Here is a 24,704-nt window from a genome sequence, read left to right on the forward strand (position 1 = left end):
AAAAAGAAGCTACACTGTAAAAAAAAGTCACAGCCTGAAATGTTTAAGTACAATCGACTTGGATGTTTCAGTTATTTCAGCTTAGATTATGATAAACTAACTATAAAAAATGAGTTGCATCTTATAAACTTTAACATTTCTTAACTTATTTTGATGAGTTAAAACAATGTAAAAACACAACTTTTTAAACATATAATTTTTTACAGTGTAGGTGGTATACCGAGTGTCTCTCATAGAAACATACTACTCATATTTATCTCATAAAAAAATGTGAATTATGTAATTAAATGAAAAGTAATTGTCACACGTTAGATTACGGTCCAATTCTCACATTTAATTACACTGTAAAAAAAAATTGGTTGTTTTTTGTTGGTTTAACTTAAAAAAGTAAGTAACCTGGTTGCCTTAAAATTTTGAGTTTATTGAATTTAAAAATTTGAGTTGATACAATGAAGGACAGTTGTTTAATAAATAGAAACTCAAAATATTTTTGTGTCTGAACCACATAAAAAATGTGATAAATCATGAAAATATAACTATTTGGCATTTTTCACTGCATCATCAGAAATAAAACACACACAATTACCCAATATGCTTACAAAATCTTTTAATAATATTTTAATAAAGGTTGTCAAATCTCAAAAAACTCACAATTTTAATTTCAATGAACTCAAAATTTTAAGGCAACCAGGTAACGTTTTTTCTAAATATTTTTTTTTACATTGTAACTATTAGCTATGGCTTTTGCCTCAATAGACTCCTAATTATTTCTTATTAATAATTAGTAAGGTAGTTGATATGTCATGCAGAATAAGGCATTAATATGTGCTTTATAAGTCCTAATAAACACTCAATATAGTGATATGCATGCCAATGAACGACTAGTTAATAGAGAGAATTAAACTAAAGTGTTACCAAAATAATATATAAATGTGTAATATAAATAAGTTGAAAAATGTATAACTTGCTGTTGAGCTCTCACTATGTATTGTGGGTAATGTAGTTCATGACCCTAAATTTAGCATTTAAACATGTTTATTTATTTTTTACATTTGAAATCACACTGGTTTCAATCATTCCTTAACAACCTGAAGTTTAGAGTTCAGTGGTTCTGTTAATACACTGATGTTATCATTAAAAATACATTTCTATATGGAGAAAATGAATGGATTTTTACATCAGACTGTTGCGCTTCTTTGGTTAAGAAATGCATTAACACAGGAATGAGAACGGTTAGCAAGCCATTTCAGTCAAGCCATTTTTTAATATGTAATTTTGGAACAAAAGTGTGTTTTTTATGCACTTTTAGCAGCGTTCTGTCAGGATTAGCTTTAGAAATAATAGCTGGCTCATGAACTAGTTTGCGTCTCTTAGAATGTATTTGTCTCTAAACAGCTCTGCCTTTTTTTCCAAATAAATGACTGTGAAAATCACTTAATGTGTGAAAATACATGTATGGTTACTTTGGTGTTAGCTTGTACAGAGCCTTTGTGTGCTTTCAAATTATCAAAAGTACATGTTATTAAAGAGACTTTCATTGGATGTGATAAAAAAGCTCTCTCTCTCTCTGAATAGGACTGGATGAGTTAAGCAGATATTGAAAGGGTTGTCAGTAGATGCATAGGAAATGAGAAAAAAATTGTCAATGTCGATGCACCAATCCCTAAAGCAGTAATTGCATTCTGGGGAATTGCAGAATGTTTTAATTAAAATGCCACTGATAGAGAAGGCTGTGTGCTGCGTCTTAATCATATTTCACATATGTACCATCTTCTCATTTTCATATTTGGGTCTTGAAAAAGACCTTGCTCTTAATGTGCAATAATAATTAAAGTTCTTTTTGACTTGGTAAGAAATTAAAAGGTGTATCTATAGCGTTAACAACATGTTGAACATTGTGGTGACAGGTTGAATAGAATATGTTTCAGTTCAGCTGATGTTATTTGATGGGTCAGTGAATGCTGAAGACATTACCTGCTATATATAGTGAAGATACCAGGTCTAGTTGTCAGAAGGGCTTAATCGCAGAAACGATAAGGTTTGGAGTCTGATTGCATAAATGTTTTCTTTAGCAGTAGTTTCAACTTCGAAAATCTTAAATTGGGATTGTTTCTGTGAATGTTATTCACTGTACTAGAACTAAAGGACTAAACCACAGTGTCATTTATTAATGGGTTAGTTCACCCACACGGTATGATTAATACCGTTCCAAAACCATAAAATCATCTTTGGAACACAATGTAAGATATTTTATATTAAATCCGAGAACTTTCTGACAGTAAAGACATTGTTAAAATAGTCCATGTGACAGTGGTTCAATCTTAATGTTATGAAGCGACAGGAATTCCTAAAGCTAAAAATAATGACTGTATTCAACAATTCTTCGTTTTCGGCTTCTCGTCCGTGTCAGTCTCTGATGCTGTTCACATTGTAAACACAGTGCAGCACTTCCGGGTTCTACGCTGGCTCAGTATTTTGTTTACAACGTGAACAGCAGGAGACTGCACAAAAAATATTATCATTGCTTTATAACATTAATATCAAACCAATGTATTGACATGGGCTGTATTAACTATCTTTACTACCTTTCTGGGCCTTGAAAAGTGGTAATAATGTTGCATATGTGGGGTCAGAAGGCGCTCTGATTTAATCATTTGTAAACTGTATATAATTGAGTCTATACTGTATTCTTCCTAAGTGTCAGGTTTATACTGAGGTAAATTTATGTGTTTCTGCATTTGCTATTTACTATGTTCCAGTTTAATACAGTTCAGTTATTACTCATTTAATTGGCTGAAACATATTTTTAGATATTTTTGTGTGCTGCCCGTTTGCATTTTCTATTAAAGGGATTATGATTATGATTTACCCATGATTTACTCACCCTTAAGTCTATATGACTTACTGATGATTTACTCACCCTAAAGTCTATATGACTTTCTTCTTTCAGATGAATACAGTCAGTTATATTAAAAAATGTCCTGGTTTTTCCCAGTATATAATGGTAGTGAATGGCTGTTTTTGTTTTGAAGTCCATAAAAGCACTCCACACGGATCGTATGCGCATAGGACGCAAGCATAGCATAAGTTCCGGTGATGAACACGGAAGGGCAGAAATTAGAGCAAAACTAAACTTGGTTCTCGCGAGAGCTAGCATATTCTGATTGGGTCAGCCAATCAGTGTGTGCGTTGTTTTATTTTTTATTTTTGAGTCATGATGGGGAAAATTCTATAGTTATAGCAAAACACTTTCAGTTTTCAGTTCAAATTTTGAAACCAGAGCAAAAACTGTTGAATTAAGTACCCGCTTTGTGCCATATATTAGTTGTCACTTAAAGGGTTACTTCAGCGATTAACATATGGCTTTGTATCAGTAGAAACCCTGGAGTATATTCAAATGATCCCCCTCTTATATCCCCCTGAGACGAGAGATTTATGCATTTTATTTCTGGAAAAATTTCTCTCGTGACGCAAATTGACGATATTTGCGTCACGAGAGGAATGTTTGCCCAGAGCCTAAAGACTACAGCCAGCAGAGGGAGCCATTTCCGCATGTTTTCAACTCGTGCATGGGGAATGGAGATCACACTTACAGCACAGCTCAGCTACACCCATTAATTTAAACGGATGCTAAGCAATGTAAGTGTTTTAACTTCTCAAATTAATTTCAATGAAAGTTAAGCTTCCAAAGGCATGAACTGAAAACGCGTTTTGAATGTATGCCGCGAATGTGGTCACGATTACCTCAGCTCTCATCACGAGAGCTCATCAACTCATTCATTACGTTAAATGTAATCTGACTCCTAATCCGAGTCTGCTGTGAGACTCACGCGGCAACTCGATCGTTATATTGAACGCACATGTTCAGTATTTAATTGTACTTTCTGAACTCAGTCACTGTAATCCAGTAGCGGTGGCTTTGGGAATGGCCTCAAAGGGCAGCGAAGCATTCTGGGAATTGTAGTCTTTCATCCCCATGAGACAAAAATACATTTTCTGTCTTTTCTCAGTCTAGAAGGCACCAAATTCAAAAATAATTTCACATTTCTACAACATTAATGACCCAGTTTAAATACAGATTAATCTTCCCAGCGCTGAAGTACCCCTTTAAGATGTACACTGGAACGCCAGTCTCTCGTGAACTCGCATATGTCAGGAAGTGAGAGATTACAGTTTGTAAAGTTTTAAAATTTGGATATTTTTATTACACAATAGCATCACTTCACTTCAGAAGGTTTTTATTAACACCCCAAAGTCGTGTGGAGCACTTTTATGATGAATAGCGTGGAACACTTTTATGATGGATCCACTTTGATAGACTTAAAAAAAGAATCAGCCATTCACTGCCATTATAAAACTTGGAAGAACCAGGAAATTCTTTAATATAAGTCTGATTTTATTTGTATGAAAGAAGAATTTCATATACAATGGCTTGAGCGTGAGTAAATCAGGGGGTAATTTTCATTTTTGGGTGAACTACCCCTCAATGGTTTGACTGAACCATTGAGGGAGCAGGCTGTCCTTTACATGCAAACTGCAAACAATCACATCATCACTGCATGGCATGAGCACTGTTGATTCAGCAACCAATGAGATTGCTTGCTCAACATTTAAATAGTCTGGTTCAATGTTTGTTATAGGCTGAAAGTTCCACTGAAAACTTCCCTCCACCTTCCCCAGCTCCACTTGCCTAGTTCTGATACAAAATTTATGAATGCCTATTTATGCAGCCTCAGCATATCTTACGTTCTCATAGTCATGCCCATGTTGGCTCAACATCTGATGCATCTGATGTATTCCTCCAGCAGTGTCTCAGATGCACAGACCATGACCATGTTACTAATGAAGAGATTCTGCACAGGGCTAAAACCCACAGAATTTCCTCTATTGTATCTGAGTGTGGCGTGAAACTCCCCGTTCCATTATGCAGCAATCAGAACAACGATTGTTGCCGAAGGTGAGGAAGGACAAAGAAGACTTAAAGCGAGCTGGCATTAATTGGAAAAGGAGCCGAATCCCATGCAGCCGATCACAATATGCTTGCTGCCTAATGTGCCCTGTAGCACAGACGGACCTGAAGAAGGGTACAAAAAAAATATGACGACTTCTAGATAGAGAGAGCAAGAGCTGATAATCACATTTTTAAGGAATTTCTTTTTATTCTGTCCCAAGTGACAGTGATAAACAGCTGGAGTTCCTCTGCGAGTCTGATTTGAGTATTATATCTCCTTCCTGTGGTGGGAGGCTTGCACGTTTCACCAGTCTTTATAAAGACGCGACGGCTCACTAGGACCATGATCACCCACAGCGGTGGCACTTGACAGTCAGGTTCATTAGGATTACTGTGCATCCCATCAGATCGCTTTTGCAGAGCTAGAACTTCTTCAGCGGTGTCGTTTTTCTTCATTTTCAACTGTTATGAATCGCAGAATAGGAAATTGCTTATGGACATTGCATCATTGTCAGCCTCCTGTCTTCCTTCTCAGTCCAAATCCAAACCTGATACTTTATTCTAAGGGTCAGTTCTACAGTGTAAAGTACTGGTATAATATTAATTACCTACATGACTTTAGGGTTAGGATTAGGGTTTGGTTTTGGACTAGTAACAAGGACGCATAAAGGACAATAAAGTGTATAATTGTTATTTGAAATCAAATAAATTCCCATTAAGGTTTTTTTTAGGCAGAATTGAGAATTTCCCCATTGAAATATAGCATCATGGCTGATCTGGGAATGGACTTGCTGCTGATTTTAGAATCAAATTTGTTTCTGGGTGTTTATCGAAGATTAATTCATTTATTTGTATTATTTCTTTCCAAGTTATATGTTCTGTTGTTATTTGCATATGCTATCTGCTACATATGCATTTGCAAAATGTACAGTTTGTCATCTTTATCATTTCTCAAGTCGTTGGGTCTTTACGCGTATCTATAATATTCTTTAAATGTCCATATCTGATTCTAAGTACATGACTAATTGTGTGCTTTAACAGTTGAAAATGTTCGGGTGCTACGTAATGTTTAATGTAAAATGTGTCTCCTGAAGCCAAACCACTTGAGAGGCACAGATTTAGAGTATGCATGTGCATGTTAAATGCCTGTTTACCACATTTTTTATTTTATAACACTGCATTTCCTTAGCCTGAACTGTTTAAACGAATACCATCTGGATCCCCCCCAGCCCCAACTGTTTATGGGGATGCGTGTTCGTGTATTCTTTTTAAAGTCGTCTCTTCATGTGAGCGGTTGGTGCGGGGTGCTTTTATGCCATGTTTCTTCAGGGGAAATAAAAAAGTGAATGGCTTCAGCTGTGTATATTAAAAAAAGCATTTGTTTAAGTACTCCCCCCTTCCGTTCTGTCTATTTCACTTTCTTTTTGAAAAACCTCAGCTGCGTGCTATCCTGGAGGAAACAGCCCGCTGAGTACTTTAAACAACAATAGTCCCTTTGCTCTTTTTGCTGTGTTTATGGAGCAGGGAGCACCACTTGTAACCTCCCCAAAAAAAGGCAGACAAAAACACTATAGTGACATCAAAATTCAGCTTGTCAGGAGCCCAATAAAGGTAAACCGGCTGCGATCAAAACTGGTGCGCCCCACTCTCGCTGCGGACGACCATATGTCCCCTCTCAAAATCACTGTGGCTTTTATCTCTATCCAAAATATGCCCAAAAAAACACTCTTTTCTTTTTTCCCCTGCCTTAAATTAATTCAGTACCTTAGATGTTGAATGTGTTTGTCCACTTTGTTCTTGTAGGCTCTCAATTTTATGGCTTCTGTTAGTCTTTTATCTAACATCCTGTGTTTCATTGACATGAAAGTGGCAGTCTAGCCCTTTGTTGCCTTCCCATCATATTGAGGTAGAATCCAATAGGGTTATAATCATGAGTGCTCAAGCGGACGCTTTTTGGTTTGCTTACTGGCCACAATCCAGGTACTGAAGCTAGGATTTTGCTTGAAGTTTAGTTCCTGTGTAAACTTAATTTATATGTGTAAATACATAGTAAAATGCATTATATATCAGTGGTGTCTGGTGGTGTTATAAATTGAGGAGACAAAGTTCTCATTTATATATATAAATGTCCCTGTTACACTTTACTAAACATTACATACAGTAAAAAAGAGACCAAATACAAATGTATTTTGGATTTTTACAATAAATATGTAATGTTATTTTTATTACACCCAAGTATACATTTCACCAAGTTAGTGTTTTTAGACATTTTTACATTTATTTCAAAATAATAACTAAAGACAGTAAAAATTTAAACAATATATATTATTTGTGAAACAATATTCAGCTTTTCTTTATAATAGCCAACTTATTCAAGCTTGTAAACACTGGTCACTGACACAGAATCAAAGATGTACCTTTAATTTCACCGAGCTGCTCACAAAAAAAAAAAACCAACAGTCAGGACATTTCAAGTTTGATTTTGATGTGAATTAAAGCTGTGATATCTAAGTGGCTGAGTGTGTGTATATATATATATATAGAGAGAGAGAGAGAGAGAGAGAGAGAGAGAGAGAGAGAGAGAGAGAGAGAGAGAGAGAGAGAGAGAGAGAGAGAGAGAGAGAGAGAGAGAGAGAGAGAGAGAGAGAGAGAGAGAGAGAGAGAGAGAGAGAGAGAGAGAGAGAGAGAGAGAGAGAGAGAGAGAATACTTTTTAATTTCCTGCAGTTCCATCATTTTATCAACTTGTGACACATCTCATTAATGCAACTGACCATATATAACAGCATATTTAGGGCCATCTTTACTAACATCTTACACCAGCGAAAACCCTCTTGGCATTAAAAAAATTCTGTCAGCGTTTACTAATGACACGCAGTGACAAATAAGCGGTAAAAGGTGTGGATATGTTGCATATGTATTTGTATGAGTTTCCCTTTCAGATGCAAAATTATTAAGGTTTGCGCTCGTCAATTTACTGGTATTTGCGTAATTATTTACCACCCAAAAAGCATGGGTTAATCCAGACACTATTGAAATGATCCGGCTGCGTCTGTGTTCTTAGGTAGTAAACATTTTTATGTGCAACAATTTCACAATCATGTTTAATATTTTCAGTAATAAATATTTTAAAAATAATTTAATTGTATTTCAAACTTTATAAAGGCAGTAGTCTTCAAAAGGGTGGGGAGCTCATGCAGAAGAAAGGTGCACTTTTTAAGTAACGTGTTTTATACACACAGTGTATAAAACACTTATGGTTTCCCCTTTTGTTTGCCTACCTGCCAGTGTCTCCAATGATAAGTAATGAAAGAAAGACTCAGTTTGTGAAGCCCGTTCCTTCCATTGGTTTTACACAAGCAGATACTGAATCAGAATTTTTTTTTAAATATAATTTCCTTCCAAAACAAAGACTCTAACATTGTGTCACATTAATAGGAACAAATGATGAATAATTTGCATGCCTCATTCCCGGCTATGCCCTGACATTCATAAGGGTAATTAGCTTGCGAGTATTACAAGTATTAACAGTCTGTCAATAAGCTTCATACAATTCATGACACATCTGTGACTTGAATTCATTTCAGTGGCCTTTGGAAGCTCAGCATTTGGTGGGCTTTGGGGAAAAAGACCCAGCTGTCCTGATACAGATTTTTTTTATGTTTATTTTTTATTTAAGTCCTCACTTCTTCTATTTTTTTTTAGTATGAAGTGAGAATTTTAATGACACAATAAGTTTATAACCAATTACTAAAATCAGTGTGAGTTTCAACATAATTTAGTGTAATCTCTAACCCATTTACCATCATCCGTTGAAAAATAAAATAACCAGCATGGTTTCAACAGCTCATTGATGCTGATTCCTGTCCCAGTGAAAAAGCAATTACATAAATTATTACTCCATTACAAACTGCTCATTGCAGAGGTGTATGAGCCTTTACCGCAGTCTTATATTAATCTGTGAAAAATGCACAAGTACTGCATTCCTTAATAGAAGATCAGTGTTTCAAATTGCCACTGACTTCCAGGGTTAAAACGAAATTTATATTTTAAGAATAATTAGCCAACATGACACATCCTAGCTGACCTTATAGTCATCTTCATAAACCATTGAGCGCCATAATTTTTGCATTTAAATCTAGCCCTGAAGCAGAACCAATCGCTGGTCTGTGTTTAGGGGAAAGTGAGGAAGATTGAGGAAGATTTAGCTTTGATTTAGTTAATAAAGAGCCGTTCATCTCAGCATCGGTGCTCCAGGTGACACCACAGAACCAGGATCATTGGAGATGAGGTTAATTTGGGTTAATTCTTCTGATTTGTGCAATATGTGCCATTAAATGTCATCGTTAGCACGTGGCATGAGAGTTAGTGCTGTTGAATACAGGCTTGTTTAGGATATAGAAAAGAGCTCCTAATTATGTTTTGTTAGATGAGGCCAGTGGTGAGGTGTTCTTCTACGTGAGTCGCTCAAGTAAAGGGGTCTCTGAACTTTGATGTACTTTTCAGCTGAGCGACTGCAGAATCCCTTTGAGAAAGATGACAGCGGGGGCTCGCAAAGCTGACTTCACGCTTTCGAATTCAAAAGCGTGCTGGTCTCGCAGAAATTTTTTACATCAGCATCTGTATTTTTGATCCTTAGAAGTGCAACAGGGATGCCATTAAAAACCCTCTTCAGTGATTTAATGTCAAATCATTTCGAGATTATTCCAGTCATGTAGAGAGTGGAATTTAGTTGTGAGTTTTAGGTGTGGGAATTAAACAAATTAATTCATGAAGTTTCTCAATTTCCTTTTTTTCAGTTGGGAGGTTTTCACACTTTTTAATCCAGTGAATATTTCTCATGGTACTGTAGGTTTATTATTGAAAGCCAATTTCTGGATAGAGACGCACACTAAAAAAGATACAGTTCGCTAAACGCATGCTCTTTTATTATTATTTTTATTATTATTATTATTATAGTGGGGCATGTTGTCACATTGGGAATACATGACAATCTGCCTTGATTGACTCTTGTTGTCCAAATACATTCCAGTGTTCCAGTTAAAAATATGCCTATATAGTTTTTATTAGTTTGTATTTCAGTTATTATATCATGTTAAACTAAAAGAAAAGTAGGGGGGGGGGGCATTCTTAGTCAATCTACTGCAGTATTTCCTCTCTCAATCTGTAGAAAATGTGGTTAAGACCTGGTCATGCATGGGGAAAAAATACTGTGATATACAGAGAAACTGGTTTAATTTTGAAAAATACCGTGATATAACTTGTCTGTGATGAAACAGAAAAGATGTTTGTAAGATTTTAGTCAGATACAGGCCTTGTAGTTTTGCTGTGACAACTAGCCTCAGCGGCTAGACTATTGCATAGACGCATCATCGTTCATTTTTGTCTCTAAAAAACAATTAAAGATTCTGTAATGAAGCACATTTGAACAGTTCCCACCTGAGTTTTTACAAAGCGCCCATCCATGCATTCGATCTGCTTTTACGAATTACCTTTCCCAATGATTTTAGGCAGCAATTGCGCAAGGGACAAGCAGGAAGCTGTTGTGACTTGTTATTGTTTTCCGTCAATTGTCAAATCTAAATTAGTTTCTAAGGAAAGGAAATTCAGTTTCTGATGCATTTTTTTGGAACGGCTTTGTAATGGTTGCCGGCATGCTTTGTGATGAATACAACTCAGAGGGGGCCTGATAACTGCAGGAGCCATTAAAGGCACTCATGTGTGGCTCACGCTTAGCAAAACATTGCCACAGTTGGGCAGGAGCACTCTTCTGTTTGGAGGGACACATCGATTTTGTCCTCATCTTTACTCACAATCTGTTAAAGCATTGTAAAATTACATTGCTTGTGATTATAGATTTGATGTTTTGTGACTGAGGTCTTTCATTGAGCTTTTAAACACAATGCAATCCTTAGTAAAGAAATCCTTAAAAACCTTTAAGTCTTAGTGTTAAACTTGGACCACAGCGATTGTGCTACAGACATGATTGATAACTCAAATCATGCGATTTGACACAAAAGATCTGTTTTTGTCCGTACACTGAGAATCAGTGTTGAATTTCATTATATAGACAAAAAAATCAGTACAACACAGATCAAAATATCTTCTTTTGTGTCCACAGAAGTCATACAGAATGACAATGTAGGTCATTTTATTTTTGAGTGATCTTGAGTGAGTTAAGTGATCTGGGGCTGTCTTCACGAAACATCCTAGGATGGACAAACTGTGTTGATGCAAGAACAGATGTAGCATGAGTGCGCATTGGATATTAAGAATTTTGTAAATAAAATGGTAAATGGCTTTTTTTTTTGCGCAAACAAATCACTCGCGTCTCTTCATAAAACTTAAACCACCGAAGTCACATGGGTAGTTTTAAAGTTTGTCTTATACCTTTCTGAGGCTTGAAAGTGGTAGTTGAGTAGGCAGTCAATGGAGCAACAGAAAGCTCTCAGATTTCATAAAAAATATGTTCATTTGTGTTCTAAAGAGGAACAAAAGTCGAACAGGTTTGGAATGACATGAGTGTGAGGAATTACTGATAGAATTAAACATTTTGGGTGAACAAACATGCTCAATCGCGTATAAAAATAAGAACGCACCACCTACGTATAACACATTTGCTGAAACAACCATACCATTTTAGCTTCCTTTTAAGTCTTTAAGCTCCTTTATTGAGACTCATGCTTTACAGGATTCATGTCGAGCACCCTCATCATAAATGTAATGCAGTACCAGGTGAGCTCCTGAGCAAGTTTACTATATCAGGAAAGCCATATGGAGCAGGTTGTGTGATGCAAATGTCAAAGTTTCAGTTTATAAATAATGCACTATGGTAAAGTGTTTTGAAGTCATAATCAATATTCTGCCCCTGTAATCAAAAAATAATTAACGTTTGTTGCCACTAGTGTTCATTTCAAATGAAAACTGCAGTGATTTGTATGTATAGGTACATCTTTCAAACGGACATTGATATAGCCGTCCAGGGGATGTTACCAAAATGGGCGCAGAGTGAAATGACTTGTCTTAAATGTGTCATGATTCATTAACTGGCTTTTTAAAATTGTTTATACTGTTGTCTAAAGTCAAGGTGTTTATGACGTTCACATAATTTTTACATTCAAAAACATCATCATAACTAATAAGTAATAGGCTGTTTTTAACACTGGTTTTGAGGCTCTCTCTAAAACCTTCGGTTTTGATGGCCGTGCTGGCACACACTGAAGACTTAGAAGTAAACGCCCACGGCTAGGATTGGAGAAGATTTGCATATTTAATGAGCTTCTACTCCTCTGTCAGTTCACATGAGGAAGGGATTGTTATGAAAGTGGCTGGAATAATTCTCTGATGGGGCTCAGTCTCTGGCTCAAAACGTTTTAATCAAACAAAGACAATGATTTATCTCTCATCCACCCGTGATTGATTTATTTATTTATTACTTGGCCCGCCTGAACAGTGGATATAAGCGTGAACCCCACACACACACACACACACACACACACACACACACACACACACACACACACACACACACGTGCGCGTGCGCGCTCTTCAAACACAACGGAGATCAAGAAATTAATGTTATTTCAGTATTTAAGATTCACCTGCCTGCCGACGTGCTTATGTTGTGGTAGCCGTCTGAGAAACACATAGCCCTGGGACGTTGACCTTTGCGAGCCCTGGGAATGTGAACCTGAATCGCAATTAACCAAAAAATAAGGGATTCTCCACCATGTGACAGCGTGCTGGGATGTTCTGTTAGACACATACACATAGTCAATACTATCAGTAACAATGCAACACTATCGCATATAAAAAATATGTTTTACTCACATAAGTGTGCTACACCATTCCTGTCGTATACAATGTAGAAGAAACAACATTGTTTTAAATTGGTGATGAATTGAGAAATCAACTTTCCCGTGAGCTTTTGATATATAAAAGTTCATGGTAATATTAGAATATCCTGTACGTTTCAGAGCTGAAAACGTCCTTGTTAGTCAAAGAAAAGCTTTTATAGACACCAGGCCCAGAAAACGATCATGTGCTTAATCCTTACAGCATCCTGCGATGAAACACTGCCAGTGCGTCTAGTTCAGTAGCCCCGCCCACCGACTCTTGGAGCTGCGAAGAAGATAGAAAGCTATTGCGCTATTTCTGGTTGTGGAAGATCTTTCGCTACATGAGCTTCATTCAGATCCTAATATTAGAAATGTGTGGTTAAACTTTATTTTTAAAGTAGTTCCAGCTCACGTGGGGAAGACAATGGTGTTTGCTTAATTTTTTTACTGCGGAATCGTTTGTAAACAAATCTCAGGTCGATGCTGGATTTGTAGACATATTGAGGGATAAAACACAATGTTGTTTCTTCTATATTGGATCCGACAGGAATGGTGCAACACACTTATGTGAGTAAAACGTGTTTTTATATATACTAGTACAGCATTGTTATAGATTGTTTTGCTTGTGTGTACGTGTCTAACAGAGCATACATTTAGCACGCTGGACTCAGACACGTATGGGCCAGGGCTCGCAAAGCCTAACATCTCGGGGCTGTGTGTTTTCCAGACGGACAACCAAAACGTAAGCCGATAAATCTCATAATATTAGTTTCTTGTTCTGCTGTTCTCTCTATCTTGACTTGACATTTGAAGGGCACGCGTGGGTACGTGTGTGTGTTTTCGCACTTATATCGACTGATCGTGCGGGCTATGTGTAATACAAAAATAATAGTCCTAACAAATAAATCATTGTGTTTGTTTGAGAAAGATGTTAATTCCGGTTGCCGCGTTCAAAACAGCTCCTCCCTCATGTGAACTGAACTGAACAGGGGAGCTGAAGCTCATTAAATATGCAAATCTTGTCCAATCCTAGCTGTAGCTCCAGCCCATCAAAACCCAGCGTTTTGGAGAGAGCCTCAAAACCTGTGTAGAAAATAGCCTATTTGGAAACTTTTGGAGTTTTCAGCTCTGAAACTTAGAGGATATTCTTATATTACCATGACCTTTCATATATCAAAGGCTCAAGGGAAAGTTGATTTCTCAATTCATCACCCGTTTAAAAGGACTTGCCTTAGAACACCTTAGCAACTGAATAGCAGTGCACTAAAATTCACTTAAAACACCTTAGCAACACATTGGAATGCAGTTGTAGAGTATTGCACAAAAAAGAAGAAAAGAAAAAAATCTACTTTCACTATCATATTCAAAACACAGCAGGATGTCATAGATGTCAGTAATATATGGCCTAGACATTTTCCCAGTCTCTTTGGCCCCTATTTTTTGAATTTTACTTTCACCTTCACATTTTCCCCCCGTTTATTCTAGTCTTAGTCAGCAAGAGGCTCAAGCTTTTTCAATAAACAGAAGCAATGGGTGGTGATATAGCCCCCAGTCCAGCTGAAGGCTATTTACCACGTCTGTACACATTCCTTCAAGGCTTCAACTTTTTTGTGGCTCACTGATTGTAGCGTAAATCGTTTTTGGGAAGAAAATCAGGTTCAATGCACTGCATATATTTAGCATAAATGTAACGCTTTCTCTGTCTTTTCTCTCCTCTTTTTTAAGACCTGGAAAACTTCAAAACGCACAAGCGGAGTTCTGTGTCTGTCCGGGAAGGGCAGGGAGTGGTGCTTCTCTGCGGGCCGCCCCCTCACTCTGGAGGTCAGTACTACTTCTACCTCGTTCATATTTCATTTACACCTCATTTTTTCCAGAGGAGAGACCTTCCGGCAGTCTCTCGGCACTCAGTTGTCCAATCTGCGGATCATATAATCCCATCAGCATCTCTCAATTCTCTGACAGCGTGTGTAGGCAAGCCCAGCCGCCCTCCGGAGACATAGCTGTTTGTGTGCAAACCCTCTTCCACCCTCACCTTCCTCCCTGTAGCGTCAAGCAGCATCCTTCCCCATACCGAACGAGGGATGCAGGTCAGAAAGCCATAAATCACGATTGCTCTCTTCCTGCGTTACACAAAAACCCCGAAGCATCAAGCGTTTCATCCATGCTGGGCTGCTCCTCCCATGTATTTCTCTCAGAGTTTCTCTGCCGAATCTCACGTCTCTACCTCCAACATGAAATGTTCATTAACTCTGCCATCACTTTGATGGCCTCTATCAATTAGCCAGCAGCGTGTGATTTAACTGCTTATTAATGGTGCCAGCAGTGTTGCTTGTTAGAAGAAGTGCTTTGTTAGCGTTTATTGCAAAATAGGTGTTCTTCACATGTTTTTTTTTTTTTTTTTTGAAGAGTGGCATGGATCCAAAGCGTTTGTACTTTTTGTAATGTGAGCTAATTAACACTGTGAAGCCAATGTTTCCAAAAAGAAAAAACGAAAAATGATAAAACAGCATCCATAAAGATATTTAAGTGTTTTTTTTTAAATGTTCGAAACAAAGTGTGTGCAGTGGTAACATTCCAGCACTTGCATTTTTTAAAAACTAAATGAATACTGACCATTTTGTACCATTTTGATCGCTGAATGTTCCTGAATTCTTAAATTTGAATTGAAATGGAATTTTCTGCGTCACATGAAAATGAAAATAAATTGGATTGAATTGTCCATGAATATGTTATTGCAGATATTTAATTAATATACACTATATTGCCAAAAGTTTTGAGATGCCTGCCTTATCATGCACATGAAATTTAATGACATCCCATTCTTAATCTGTAGAGTTTAATATGGAGTTGGCCCACCCTTTGCAGTTATAACAGCTTCAACTCTTCTGGGAAGGCTTTCCGCAGTGTTAATGAGTGTGTTTATGGGAATTTTTGACCATTCCTTTAGAAGAACATCTGTGAGGTCAGGCACTGATGTTGGATGAGAAGGCCTGGCTCACAATCTTCACTCCAATTCATGAACCGAATTCAAGTAGCACTCTCCTGGCAACAGCCAAACCCAGACTTGTCCATTGGATTGCCACACAGGGAAGTGTAATTCGTCACTCCAGAGAACTCCACTGCTGTACAGTCCAGTGGTGGCGTGCTTTACACTGCATCCAGCGCTTTGCATTGCACTTGGTGATGTAAGGCTTGGATGCAGCTGCTCAGCCATGGAAACCCATTCCTTGAAAGCTCTCTGCTGTTCTTGAACTAATCTGAAGGCCACACAAAGTGTTGAGATCTGTAGCTATTGACTCTGCAGAAAGTTGGCGACTTATCATGTGCTGACCCCACTCTGTGGTTTTACATGGCCTACCACTTCATGACTGAGTTTCTGTTTTTCCCAATTGCTTCCACTTTGTTATAATACCACAGTGAAATATTTAGTAGTGAGGAAATTTCACAAATGGATTTATTGCACAGTTGGCAACCTATCACGGTACCACGCTTGAACTCATTGAGCTCCTGAGAGCGACCCGTTCTTTCACAAATGTTTGTTTAAGCGCCTGCATGCCTAGGTGCTTGATTTTATTCACCTGTGGCCATGATAACAAACAAAACAAAAAAAACACTCATGACTCCTGACTGAATAACTTTAATAAGGGTTAATCTATATTTATGCAGTGAAGATTATGAGGTGACATTTAATTGCTATTCTGTAACCGAAAATCTAGTTGAGTCCTATATGAAAATAACTGTTAATTTAATTTATATAATAGTACTACTAGTGTCGGGAGGTTCCCCCCAACCCCAATAGGGGAAATACTGGGTGTATTACATAAATTGAACAAAGGAAAGACATTGATATCAAAGAGATTAGTAGCAAGCTCTACAGAGCTGGTAGCACTACACTAACAGTGTTAAGAAGATTATATGCTAGTAAAGCCTTCATTGGGTTATTTTAGGATGAAATCAATCAATAAAAAAATGAGTTGGTAAACAACATGTCAGAAACGTTCTGCTTGGTTTAGATTAGGGTTAATAAGATATGATCAGAGGTTAGACTTTATTCTCAAAATGTTGAATCAAGTTACGTACTTAAAAGGTTTAATCTGCGCTGAAATGGATGAGATAAGTGGGCTGTTACATTCAGCAGGGTCTGCTTTCTAATTTTGGCAGCAACAGGAAGTGGAAAGGCAATAAAGAAATCAGATTAGATTCTTCCAGCTAATTATAAATGGCATTATTCACCATACTATATATATATATATATATATATATATATATATATATATATATATATATATATATATATATATATATATATAAATATATAAATATATATATATATATATATATATATATATATATATATATATATATATATATATATATAATACATTTCTGACAAGCTATTTATTTATAGATAATTAGGTTATGTTTTGGGTGATTTTTGTTAAGATTTAGAAGTATGTAATGTGTAGTTCTATTTTTGAAGAAATTTGTTAAATTAAATCGATCCTTTTTTAAATAATTGCCCATTTACAGAGGCTCCTGGTTAAAACCTGCCATTATATGATCTGAAATTCTTAACAGTAGGCCCTATCTGTTGTTTGCAGCTGGCACATTTATTTATAGTTTTTGCCTGTTTGCTGGCTCACAAAATTCTGTGAAGTTTAAGAACTTCTTGCCTTTGTTGGATTTGGTGTGTGTGTGTGTGTGTGTGTGTTCTCCTGATTGTGTGGCAGCAGTTTGGTTTGCCAAAGCTTCCTTTTAGCAGTCCTTTTAGCTTTTAGCTATGAAAATTCATTTTGGTGTTGGAGCATGATTTATCTTTGACTCATAGGAGAAGGAAACACTGAGTACAGAAGTACGAGACTGGAAAAGAACTGCAATTGCAACGTCTCTGGATTTAAACAGAAAGAATCTTTTGTGTGTTAACTTTTATTATGTCCTTGTCTCTGTGGCACTGTGAAAGGAAGCAAGATTTCTCTGTTAACTTTACAATGAAAAAAAAAATGACTGAAAGAGTTTGTCTGAATCTTTTATAAGTATGCTGGAGGTTAGAGTCTCAAAAATAATTATTCCAGTGCAAAGTCAATACTAAAATATAACCAAAATGTAAAAATACATTATTAGCAGTACCACGTAATGACTCCATTTGGTTTGAAAAAGCCCATGTACTGTACATGCTCAAGTTTATCTGAGAGGAGCAAAAATATTTTCTTGCCAACTTAACAACAAATCAGCATATTAAAATGATTTCTGAAGGATTATGTGGCACTGAAGTCTAGAGTAATGATGCTGAAAATATCAAAGGAATAAATTATATTTAAAAATAAATTAAAATAATAAACAATTAAATATAACAGAAACTTAAAGGAGGGTTCTAATGCCATTTCATGTATTCTGACTTATTTACAGTGTTAAAGAGTTGGATTCTCATGCTAAACATGGCCAAAATAAAAATAAAAAACTGTGTTGGACGTATAACTAGAGCAAGAGCGCACACATCGTCAAGCTTTGCTCGGGTTACGGGAGCCGTCGGCAGCGCTGTCATTTTGTTTTTAGACCACAAAATCAGCATTGTCGCTAAAGAAGTGTGTTTCTGGTTGTGAGGGAAACATAACCATGTTATCACAAAGAACCCAGTGTTAATGGAACAGTGGATGCAGTTGTTTTGCCAGAGCAGCAACAGAGTTCCGTGTGTGTTTGTTCTCGGTCATGGGGAGTCGAAACCGCAGGTGAGGGATAATGCCAGGATGTATTCCGTGTGTGTGTGTGTGTGTGTGTGTGTGTGTGTGTGTGTGTGTGTGTGTGTGTGTGTGTGTGTGTGTGTGTGTGTGTGTGTGTGTGTGTGTGTGTGTGTGTGTGTCTCTTGACTTTAGCTCCGCCTAGGGGTGGGCGATATCTCAATATTTAAAATATATCGAGATATTTTTTAAACTCGATATGGATTTTGACATATTGTATATCGATATATTGTTTATATTTAATTCTGATTCCGTTGGATTCCGCCACTTTGCTTGTTTTGCCCTCTCTGTGCTGTGCTCGCGCGCCTCCCGCCTCGTTGCTTTTGTTCCCCCTCCCCTCACGTGTTGTCTCATTGAACACGGCGGCTTCCGCAACCAGGTGATGATTATTTATCAAGTTGACAAGTGCGCGCGTTATTCAATATTCCCTTCTAACACAACTGCTTACTAAAACTCATAAAGATATATTAATGTTCATCACAGTTCAAATCGCAAGTTTCACCCACAGTCAGGGATTGACACAATTGGTGCGAGACACACTCGCATTAGTCATGTCAGTTTATGATTTGTTCTAACTGATCGCATAGTTTTCGGTTAAAATGTCAAAATGATCGCATATTATTTGAAAGCATTTAGAAATGATTGCAATATCGTTATTTTTATTTTGTCAGCTTTATCACGGGATTATGATGATTAGGTCTATTCATGTTTTAACCAAAAGGGAAATACGAGACATCCCGGGTGTCCTGAGACACAGTGCTCTTCTGTAAGTTGCACTGTAGCCATCATATTATAGCCTACCTTCTGACGTTCATATTTCGTTCTGTAACTGGAAAAGAAGTGAAAATCGATGAGGCGCTCAGTCACGCTTTAGTAAAGAGCGATACATCTACTGTTTGAATTTTGATACAAATTTAACAGGAAGTGGTGGTATGACAAAATCAGTTTATTAATATCTCAGTCATGCCCCATCTTTCTGCAAAATGCTAACTGTTGAAGTGTAAAAAAGGGTTTTGACTCATCTTTTGAAAGCATGAAATGAATGAAAAGATGGCTATATGTAGGCCTATTATTTCTTTTATTTTACAGTTAAATTATTATTATTTATGTTATCAGGGAGTTTTTTTCACAAAAGCACTTTGTTCCTTCATGAACTGACTACCTCTTTGCACTTCAATAAAAAAAAAGAATTTGTGGTATTTGGCATATTTGTTTTTGCTGTAGTTTTTGGGGGGTTATTTTTCCTGTAAAGATATCGAAATATATATAGTATATCAAGATATAGCAAAATATATCGAGATATAGTTTTTGCTCCATATTGCCCAGCCCTAGCTCCGCCCACTGCACACCGCCACAAGCTTGGTTGTTTTCGTAAAAATCGGTGCTGCGTATCTGTATTTTATGAATTTGATTAAACTAAAAACTCTACGGAGATATGAAGGATGCCATACGACATTATAGGTACTCAAGATTAACATGAGATTGAAGCTGTGTGTTTTGTACCCTTTAAATATGACTGTTTTTACTGTATTGTTTTTTTTTTGTTGTTGTTGTTTTATAAATGCAGCCTTGGTGATGTTTATTTTCTCCAAAATTTCAAGTGTCAAGTCATTGATGTAATTGTTCAGCTCAGTGCAATTATCATAGTGTCAATACGGGGTAGATCAGTAATATAGTTGTATATGTGTCCCCAAATAAGCAAGCCAAAAGCCAAAGGTGACAGAGGCACCAATGGCAAAGAACCAAAACGCTGAATGGAGACAGAATGGAGAAAAAAACTGGAGAAACCAGGCTCAGGCGGAGGGCCAGTTTCCTCTGGCCAACGAATGAACAGTGTATGATTATGATTCAGGCAACATTATAGGTCAGAAGTCAGATTAGATCAGAACATTCAGAATATTTGTCCAGTTCCATCCAGTTGAAGATCAGAGTCATCACGCCGAAGACGGGCTCGTTGAGGATCTGTGCCACTGGCTGTCGTGTCGATGAAGCCTTCGCAGGGGAGAGTCTAGTTGATGCAATCCCTGCAGACACTTCAAGGGATGCGTTGCGACGTGTCTAGGCACAGGTCCACCATCAGATCTGGATGCGGCCCGGATCCGCCTGACTACAGTAAACCTCGGGATAGATAGAGAGAGTAATATTATTGTAGATGCCATTCTACCAATGATGCAAATGAGTACATCAGGTGTTATAGGAAGTGTTCCCGGTTCCGACTGACCTAGTTAATGCAACCTAACAATCGTTTAACTGATTTGAATAATAGAAATTGATAATTTTTTATGATGAATAAACTGTGAGAGAATCTTGAAGGTGTCTGAATAAATCTTGGTTTGACTACAATACATTTTAAGTATATAATTAAACACTATTAGTATTACTTCCATCATGTTTTGTTATAAATCTAAATTTCAATTTTAAATATTAGTTTTTATAAGTATGGATATCATGAAATTTCACTGGTATTGGTATCTGCTCCTGAATTTTGGTACAGTGACAGGCCTATTAGAGACCGCAAGAAGGTTGTGCAGCTGGACTGATTCAGTGCATATATAAATCATCCAGAATTTCTTGTACGAGGCGTAATAGGTCCATAACCACTCATAAAAAAAAAAAACGTTTAGTCATGAATAATTAAGGCTGTAGTATTTCGACACTGATGCACATTAAAGATGTGTGTCTCCAGTTCGTGTCCGCTTTCGAAAAAGTGACTTCCTGTGACATCTGATGATGACGCTGATCATTTATGCCATCTATCTCTTTTTTCCCCCCCGAGCATCCTCCGTATTCAAAATTGGCACAGTCAGTGGGTGGCGCAGTAACGAATGAATATCGCAGCATAGTGCTATTCATTACCTTCCACACTCAGGGTCTGAATGACTGGCTACAGCTTTGAGGACTCATATGCTGCAGAGAACCTCTCGTCAGGAGCAGGGGCCTGTCTGCCAGAGCAACTGTCAGGGGAAGCATAAGGCAGAGAAGACAGCTGGCCCCCCGTTTCCTTATGCCGCCCGCTGCATGCCGCGGATGCGCTCGCACATGCTGATTGAGCTGTATATGATCCAGTGGCGAGGGATAAGGCGAGAAGAGAGGATTGTGTTTTGTGTGATTGGAGGAGGAACTGTGTGCTGGCTGTTACGCTGCACCAATACAAATGTGATGAGATGTGTGGCCACGTGCAACAGTGTGAGCATATATTAGCGTGCCAAACCTCCTGAGTGTGTATACATGTGTAAGCTTGTGACTCAGAGTATGAAATGCAAGCAGATGATCTCTTGCACATTATCTGCATTTTTGTTCGGTTAAATCTAAGGAAGCCAGCCGTCGTCCTCCTCGCCGAGATGAAAGTTATTTGTCTGGTAGATCGTTTGGTAGAAGATTAAGGACATGATCTAAGTCTGCTGATAGCATTGTTCATTTACACGTTCTCTCTGCTTGGTTTTAGTGGCTGTTCACTAAAGGAACTGGGTAAAAGCTAATCAGGTAGTGACATTTTCATTGGCCCCTGCATGCTCTTTATTCCTTTGCTGACCTATACTAATTAAATCGCAAACTCCAGTGTCAGTTAAATATGTTTTTAAACACTAGCATTTCCTTGTAACAATGTTCGTGAATGTGAGGAAGGAAGAGGACACGGGGGACGGCTAGACGGTTGTTGCTCTTTTATTTTGTAACTTAAATAGTCAAACACACTCAATAGTGTGACTTCTCTCAGACTCAAACAATAGCGATCACTTCCGGGTCGGCACTTCCGGCTTCCGGCAACTCAGTCTCTGTATGGGTTTGGCAACAACCGTCCTGACTCTCTCTCTCCCTGGTCTCTGGTTCCGCTGGTGTTTTATCCCGTCTCCGCGCTCATTACTGGAACAAGAGACAGGTGTTATTAATCTGCGTCCAACCCACTCACTTACCGCTCGTCCCGCGGCCCTCTCTCCCGCTGCAGACCTCGCTGAACCACGCCCCCCTTGCCACATACCCCCACCGCCCGACTCAGGCCGGGGAGCCGTCCGGCCTGCAGCCCCCCCCCCCCCCCCCCCCCCCCATTTCTGGAGAGGAAATCGGCCACAGCCATCTGAGCACCCGGCCTGTGGACCACCTTGAACTTAAACGGCTGAAGAGCCAGATACCAACGGGTGATCCGCGCGTTGGTATCCTTCATGCGGTGGAGCCATTGGAGAGGAGCGTGGTCCGAACAGAGAGTGAACTCCCGCCCCAGGAGGTAATAGCGGAGAGTGAGAACGGCCCATCTGATGGCCAAACACTCCTTCTCTATGGTGCTGTACTTAGCTTCCCTCTTGGAGAGCTTACGGCTAATGTACAGCACCGGCCGCTCTCCCCCCTCCACCTCCTGGGCCAGGACTGCGCCCAGCCCCCTGTCCGACGTGTCAGTCTGCAACAAGAAAGGGAGAGAAAAGTCAGGGGAGTGTAAAAGCGGCCCGCCACATAGAGCAGCCTTCACTTGGGTAAAAGCCTGTTGACACGGCTCCGTCCACTGGACCGTATCTGGTAGCCCCTTTCTAGTAAGATCAGTCAAAGGGCTGGTGAGGTCCGAATAATTTGGTATAAACCGTCTATAATATCCCGCCAGCCCCAAGAACTGTCTTACCTCCTTTTTGGTCTTGGGCCTCGGACAGGTTGCAATTGCGGCAGTCTTATCAATTTGGGGACGCACCTGCCCATGACCCAAGTGGAAGCCCAGATACCTTACTTCCACCCGCCCAATCGCACACTTCTTCGGATTGGCCGTGAGCCCCGCTCCCCTCAGCGACCTCAGGACCGCCCTCACATGCTGCATATGCCGCTGCCAATCGTGACTATAAATCACTATGTCATCCAGGTACGCAGCAGCATATGCAGCATGGGGACGCAAAATCCTATCCATGAGTCGCTGGAAGGTTGCGGGCGCCCCGAACAAGCCGAAAGGAAGCGTGACAAATTGGTGTAATCCAAACGGCGTGGTGAAAGCTGTTTTTTCTTTGGACAATGGAGACAAGGGGATCTGCCAATAGCCCTTTGTTAAGTCCAGTGTCGAATAAAATCGAGCCGTGCCTAACCGATCAAGCAACACGTCAACCCGCGGCATTGGATACGCGTCGAATTTCGACACAGCGTTCACCTTGCGGTAGTCCACACAGAACCTGACCGAGCCGTCTGTTTTGGGGACCAAAACTATCGGGCTCGCCCAGTCACTGTTGGACTCCTCGATTACTCCCATGTCGAGCATTGCGCCTAATTCTTCCTGAACTACTTTTTTCTTGTGTTCAGGCAAGCGATACGGCCGGCTGCGAACTACCACGCCCGGCTCGGTCTCGATATGGTGCTGAATCAAGTCGGTACGTCCCGGTAGGGGCGAGAACACGTCAGCGAACTCCGCCTGCAATTTCGATAAATCAGTGAGTTGTAACGGTGAGAGGTGATCTCCCCCAGGGGCCAACGCGACTGATTGCGCTTTAATGCTCGCCTCTGGCCCGAGATCATCCTCTCCCCCGATCACCGTTGCCAACAACACCGATTCCACCTCATTCCATTTTTTTAGCAGGTTGAGGTGGTATATTTGACGTGCCCCGTTCCTATCGGATCGTATCACTTCATAATCGAGCTCTCCTATCTGTCGTGCGACCTCAAACGGCCCCTGCCACTTTGACATTAATTTTGAGCTCGACGTTGGGAGTAGAACGAGCACTTTCTCTCCCGGTGTGAATTTGCGTAGTTTAGTACCCCTGTTATATGACCGGCTCTGGCGGTCCTGGGCTTGCAACAAATTCTCCCTAGATAGCCGCCCCAATGTGTGGAGTTTTGTTCGCAAGTCCATGACGTACTGAATTTCGTTTTTGGCCAACGAAGGCCCCTCCTCCCAAGTTTCTCGTAGGACGTCCAGCACCCCCCGTGGCTGCCGACCGTAGAGAAGCTCGAAGGGGGAAAACCCCGTGGAGGCTTGCGGGACCTCGCGCACAGCAAATAAGAGGGGTTCTAACCACCGATCCCAATTTTTGGCGTCTTCCTGTACGAATTTACGGATCATGGATTTAAGAGTGTGATTAAATCGTTCGACCAAGCCGTCTGTTTGTGGGTGATAGACGCTGGTTCGAATGGATTTAATGCCCAATAATCCGTACAATTCGCTTAACGTGCGTGACATAAACGCCGTGCCTTGATCAGTGAGGATTTCCTTCGGAATCCCC

General features: G+C 39.1%; 1 protein-coding gene across 4 annotated transcripts in view; it reads left to right on the plus strand.

Moving 5' to 3' along the window:
- Positions 1–24,704, plus strand: part of cntn4 (contactin 4) — a 204,572-nt gene that overhangs the window by 76,347 nt on the left and 103,521 nt on the right. For all 4 annotated transcript variants that reach the window (XM_067460243.1, XM_067460242.1, XM_067460244.1 and 1 more), the window contains one exon: positions 14,513–14,608. In XM_067460243.1, the coding sequence (XP_067316344.1) occupies positions 14,513–14,608 (96 nt within the window). The remainder of the gene's footprint in view (positions 1–14,512; positions 14,609–24,704) is intronic.

This window comes from Pseudorasbora parva, chromosome 12 (assembly GCF_024679245.1).
Source record: "Pseudorasbora parva isolate DD20220531a chromosome 12, ASM2467924v1, whole genome shotgun sequence".
NCBI lineage: Eukaryota > Metazoa > Chordata > Actinopteri > Cypriniformes > Gobionidae > Pseudorasbora > Pseudorasbora parva.